We start from the raw sequence: 6,000 nt of genomic DNA, 5'->3' as shown, positions 1-6,000 counted from the left end.
CGGCCATCTTGGATTTTGACGTGGGTAGCACCCACACACCAAATTCGAATGCGGTCCTTCGCTTATGCACGCACGCACGCATGCACGCACGGACGGACTGGAAAACCGTAGTCCCCCTTTCGCTTCGCGGTGCGACAGGGGACAAAAATGAAAATGGTGGCCTCTGAAAATAAGAATAAAAAGTCGAAGAAGCCATGCGGTTACATCAGGTTCAAAGTGACTGGCTTTAAACTCTATTATCGAGTGTTTGTGCATCATAGTTATTTTGCTCTGACTTATATATTTCCTCTAATATAATCATTAATAACGGAAACTACACAAACAATATGGTGAACCATGAAGAAAAGTGCAAGAACCACAAGAAACGACGCTCCAGTTTTTCTGGGTCGACCTGGTTGTTGCATCCATAAGGCAAATTAAATAAAACAACAACCACGTTTCATCAGCACAGGTTTCCTTGCCCATGTGGTGTAAACATGGTAAACCAACTGTCTGTCTCCTATGGTGATTGAGAAATGTCCTGTCCACAAAAAATTTCCAGAGAGGAAATGCGTGAATATTTTTGAGGAAGAATTCGGATTGCTTGCAATATCTGGCATCGCAGTCTGTGCCGGTCACTTGCACAAGAAGTGCTTTCTCCGAAATCAAGAGCGACGGTTAAGCCTCGGAGTGGGAGTTGTGATTCTAAGTAAGAAGTAGTTCAGCTTTCACTTAAACATAATTTGATAGAACTGATAGTTTCTCTTTTCCTTCTTGCCCTGTATGTCCACTCCTCTCAAACATTCCATACTTTAATTTGTGGTGGTTAGGAACGCCCCACTGCTCCATCGCCTCCCTACTGAGGATTCTTTGGCAGGGCCATTGTTTTGTTGTTGCTGTGGCAACAAGCTTGAACCATTCAGCACATTACATGTCAAGAGGACCGCAATGTCATCCACATAAAATACGACAAGCAGGCAAGGTAAACCTTTGCACAGGTAGCACAAACACCTCGTCAGCAGATGAAGTAAATTGGGATGTGTCACTTTTGGAAAAACAATGAATTGATGTGGATGAATGAAGATTGGTTTGGATAACAAGGTGATGAGGATTGATTTATCTGCAAGGCCTCCATCCAGTCCTTCATGAGATTGCTTTAATATCGCATTGACCTTCCTCAAGTGGGTCATGGTCTGGCATTGAAAGGTGCACACAATGGTACTCTTTTGCTATTTCTCGTATTCTGTTTTTAATATTTCCATACATTATCTCACAGTTAGCATGCCGACATCCAGGGGCGTCGAGAAACAGCACCGGACTCGAGGCAAACAACCCCAGGGCCCCCACTCCCACCCTTTCTCTTCTTTTTTTTCTTTTTCTTTTTTGTTTTGTATACAAGATCGAGGCTCGTGAAAGAGCGAACATTAATCACACAGAAAGACAAACAGACACATAAAACAAATAACATCGGGAGCGGTAGACAAGATGGGGAGAGAGGGGGAAGGACACAAACACAACATTTGAGAGCAGGGACCGAGAGACATGGAGACATCGAGAGAACTGTGGGAGGGAGAGGGCTTTGGGGGGGAGGCATGGGAAGGGTGGGGGTGGGAGAGGTATAAAACATATGGACACTGCCAGGACTTCCAGGAAAGAAGTTGGAATTTCAAACAAGGTGGATCTGGGGTGAATTAGTGGGGGTAGAAAAGATCAAGGTTTTGGATGGGGGAAGATAAGAGATGGTGGTGAACAGCTGTTTTAAAGACCTGGAGGGAGGAGTGTGATTGAAGTGAGTGTGGGCGTTTGTTCCAGAGGCGGGAGAAAAGAGGAATGAAAGAGTGAAGGTGAGCAGAGAGCCGAGATTTCGGCAGTTTAACCATCAGAGGGTGGCTGGCAGATCTTGTGCGACCTGTAGGAATATTTGGGGGACAGAGCACAGAGAGAGTTGGGGGAGCAAGGCCGGAGAGGAGTCGGTAGAAGACAGAAAGACCACCTACCTGCCTGCGGTGAGTGAGTGAAAGGCCCTAAGAGATAGCTTCATCGCGGGAGATTCCAATAATTCTGAAAGCTTTGGATTCAACAGCGTGAAGCCGAGCCAGGTGTGAGGCAGGAGCACCAGCCCATAGGGGAGAACAGTATTCCATTGAGCTGCGGATGAAAGCCTTGTATGTGGTGAGGAGCTCAGGTGTGCCTAGGAAGGACTTCGCATGACGGAGGATGCCCAGTCGGCGACTGGCTTTGGAGGCCAGCTTGGAAATGTGGTTTTCCCAAGAAAGATCATGGCAGATAGTGAGACCCAAAAGCTTGAGCGACAGAACTTCTTGGAGAGGATTGTTGAGAAAGTAGATGGGAGGGTTGTCCAGTCGATCTTTTCGGAGAGACATAGTAAGAGTGTGAGATTTGTCAGGATTGAAAGACATGTTCCACTTGTTTGACCAGTCTGTGATTTTGTCCAGGTCTTCAGAGAGTGAGGAGGCTGCAGACTGCCGATCTGAGGGAAGAGGAATGGAGCGGCAGAGAGTGGAGTCATCAGCAAAGAGATAGAGAGGATTTTCCAGAGAGTCAGAGAGATCATTGATAAAGACCAGAAAAAGCACAGGGCCAGCACACTGCCTTGGGGAACTCCAGCCTGAACAGGAAGGGGAGATGAGAGAAATCCATTCAGGGCCACACGTTGACTACGACCAGAGAGGAAGTCCGCAAGCCATGCATGGAGATTTCCATGGATACCATAGGAGGAGACTTTGGTGAGCAGAGCTGGGTGCCAGACCGTATCGAAGGCACGTGATATGTCAAGGGAGACAGCTCTGATTTCCTGTTTGGCATTGAGGACCTCCATCCATTGTTGAGACAGCAGAAGCAGCATGTCCAGAGTAGAGTGGCCTGGTCTGAAACCAAATTGATGATCAGAGATCAAGCCATTAGAGAAGAGGAAAGATTTCATATCCGAAGCAATGATGGATTCCATGACTTTGCTGATAATTGGGAGCAGGCTGATGGGTCTGTAGTTGCAAGGATCTGTTTTTGCACCTTTTTGTGCAAAGCGGTAATGTTTGCTGATTTCCAGGATGCTGGCAGATGACCTTGAGCAAAAGATAGGGTGAAAAGAACAGAGAGAGGGTGAGATAGAGCGGCAGAGCAGGATTTTAGGACCCGTGGGCTGATGCCGTCAGGTCCAGTTGCAGAATCAGAGTCGAGGTTTGACAAAAACTCGTCCATCTTGTCAGGAGAGAAGGACACAGAGTCCAGGAGCAGTTGGGTTCGACTGGGAAGAGTGGGAACAGAGAGAGATGGGTTTGGGACTAAGGATTTTGAGGCAAACACAGAGTTGAGGCATTCGGCTTTGTCACGTGCGATGTCAACTGTGTGGCCATTTGAGGTAAGGGAGGGGATGGAGGGGGAACAAACACCAGAAACGGATTTGACCAGACGCCACCAGGATTTGGAGGAAGGAGACAGGTTTGAGAGTTCATTCTTGAGTGAGGAGAGATAGTGCTTCCTGGCACTCCTGAGGGTAGACACACACTTGTTCCGAGCTTGGTGGAAGGAACTGAGATTGCCTTCAGTTGGATTAGCCTTCCAAGAGGCAAAGGCAAGTTGTTTCAGGGCAACTGCCTCACCACAAGATTCAGTGTACCATGGACGGGAGGAGGGGTAAGACAACTGAAGGCGAGATGGGATAAATCTGTGCATGAGAGAGATCAGTTTGCTTTGGAAGAATTCCCAGGAAGAATTGATGTCAGAGGCAGTGGAGATGGGATACCAATCCAGACGATTGATGGCTGCTTGAAGACCGTCCCAGTCGGCCTGAGTGAAATGCCAGACTCGTCGACGCTGAGGAGGCTCTCTGAGAATGGCCAGAGAGATGTCCACTTTGACAAGCACATGATCAGAAGAACCGATTGGAGCAGAAGAAGAGCAGCAGACATTAGCAGGGAAGTTTGTCATAACCAAGTCTAGAAGAGAAGATATTCCATTGGCTGAGATCCGGGTCGGGAAATTGACAGATTGTGTCAATCCCAGTGAGTCACAGAAGTCTTTTGCTGAGGTGCCATGGCTGGTGAGAGAGGAACCCACACCCAACCAGGTGGCATGATGACAGTTGAAGTCACCACATATGAGGAAGAGAGAGTTGTGATGAGTGGATAGAAGTTGGTCCATGTTGTCAGACAGTGAAATGTAGATGGAGTCATCACTGTTTGGGGGACGGTACAGAACACATGAACAAAAGGTGGGAGCGGAGAGGAAGCCGTAGCCAGAGGTACTCCTGGGGGTGAGGAGGAGAGAGGGCAGTGCAAGGAGAGTGAGGAAGAGAGTTTTTGATAAAGATAGCCACCCCACCACCAGGCCGAGGCTCAGGTCTATCATACCGGAGGAGGGAGTAACCAGGAAGAGATATTAAGGAATCAGAGACATCTTGAAGGAGGAAAGTCTCTGTTAAGCAGATCAAGTCTGGATTGTCAGAAGCAACCTGTATGGAGAGATCAGTCAGGTTTGAGCGAAGGCCCCGGATGTTTGAGGTCCATACCGTTAATGAAGAGAGAGGGGGAGCATCTGGTACAGGACAGGGGAGGGGAGGAGTAGGGTAAGATGAAGGATTGATTGGGGGAGGTAGGGAGAGCAGTTGATAGTGTGTCAGAGATTGCAGAAGAGTTCCAAGAAAGGGAAGGATGAGGAGGATGAAAGGTTTGATGGTGAAGGGATGAGGCACAGTGAGGGGTTGTTTGAGGGGGGGGCAGAGGAAAGTAGAAGGTTGGGGGGGGGGTGGAGGTATGAGATAGAAGGGAGACGAAGTGGGGAGGGGGCAGCTTTGAGGAGGAGGGGGGAGGAGGGAGAATTGGAGAGGAATGGTATGGGGGGAGATTTGAATGGGAGGGGTTGGGGGGGAGTTTTGAAGGGGAGGAGTGAGGGGGGAGTTTAGGAGGGGAGGGGCAAGGGGGGAGTTTAGGAGGGAAGGGGGAAGTTTAGAAGTAGAGGGGCAAGGGGGGAGTTTAGGAGTGTAATGGCGAGGGGGGGATTTGGAGGGGAGGGGCAAGGGGGGAGTTTAGGAGGGGAAGGGCAAGGGGGGAGTTCAGGAGTGGAGGGGCAAGGGGGGATTTGGAGGGGAGGGGCAAGGGGGGAGTTTAGGAGGGGAAGGGCAAGGGGGGAGTTCAGGAGTGGAGGGGCAAGGGGGGAGTTTAAGAGTGGAGGGGCAAGGGGGGAGTTTAGGAGTGTAGGCACAAGGGGGGGGGAATTGGATGGGAGGGGCAAGAGGGGAGTTTAGAAAGTGGATGATTAATGAAAGACGAACATTGAAAACAAATTGGGTTTGTTGTGATTTTCAAGTTAGCAATCCGATTCAGAACGATGGAGGAGGGATGGAATGAATGTGAATTTAGACCATGTAGTGAGGGAGACGTATAAGATATTGAATTTCATTTTTTTGAAGTGGAATGAGTTGGAGAGGAAATTGAGAAAAGCCTTTTAAATAGGAAGAAAAACAGCGTCTTGTAAAATACCACTGAGTAAAACACTGAAGGGGAAAGGTTAAACATATTTAAATAATATTTAAACAGAACCGTGAACAATCTTATATGCACAAAATACCAACGGGGGGAGAGCCGAGAGGGACCACCACGAGTTACGTGAACAGGGCAAACGGTGGATGGCAAGGAGATAATGGGGGCGGGGCGAACAGCACACCTGGACAGAAAATACAGGATGAGACAACAGTACACGTGGAGAAAGGAAAATAAATGTTTTTTTTGGGGGGGGTTGGGTGGGGGGTGGGGATTTACAACGTTAGACAGAGTATTATGTCCGGGGTAGAAGGGAAAAAAACTAAGAGCCAAGCAAAACACGCTTAAGTTAACAAAACACCAACGGGGGTACAACTACAAGGCCGCACACGAGGAGCAGAACACGATTAATTAATTACGAGTTACAGGAAATTCAAACCAAAACTAACTATAATCAAACAATAACACATGGACGATAAAATAACGAGTTGAAATTTGACAATCTATCTGGGGAAATGGGGGA

At 48.3% G+C, this 6,000-nt stretch overlaps 2 protein-coding genes across 2 annotated transcripts in view; one reads left to right on the top strand and one right to left on the bottom strand.

The window, feature by feature from the left end:
- LOC144890966 (uncharacterized) overlaps nt 1–255 on the bottom strand; it is a 2,948-nt gene extending 2,693 nt beyond the window's left edge. Inside the window, exon 1 of the mRNA XM_078772847.1 lies at nt 79–255. Coding sequence (XP_078628973.1) covers nt 79–255 — 177 coding nt within the window. The remainder of the gene's footprint in view (nt 1–78) is intronic.
- The window catches only part of LOC137422081 (ciliary neurotrophic factor receptor subunit alpha-like), a 234,202-nt gene that overhangs the window by 47,896 nt on the left and 180,306 nt on the right, over nt 1–6,000 (top strand). The window lies entirely within an intron of this gene.

This window comes from Myxine glutinosa, chromosome 2 (genome assembly GCF_964187855.1).
Source record: "Myxine glutinosa chromosome 2, kmMyxGlut1.1, whole genome shotgun sequence".
In the NCBI taxonomy this organism is placed as follows: domain Eukaryota; kingdom Metazoa; phylum Chordata; class Myxini; order Myxiniformes; family Myxinidae; genus Myxine; species Myxine glutinosa.
Note: the sequence above shows the minus strand (reverse complement) of the source record. Positions and strands in the feature narration are given on the sequence as shown.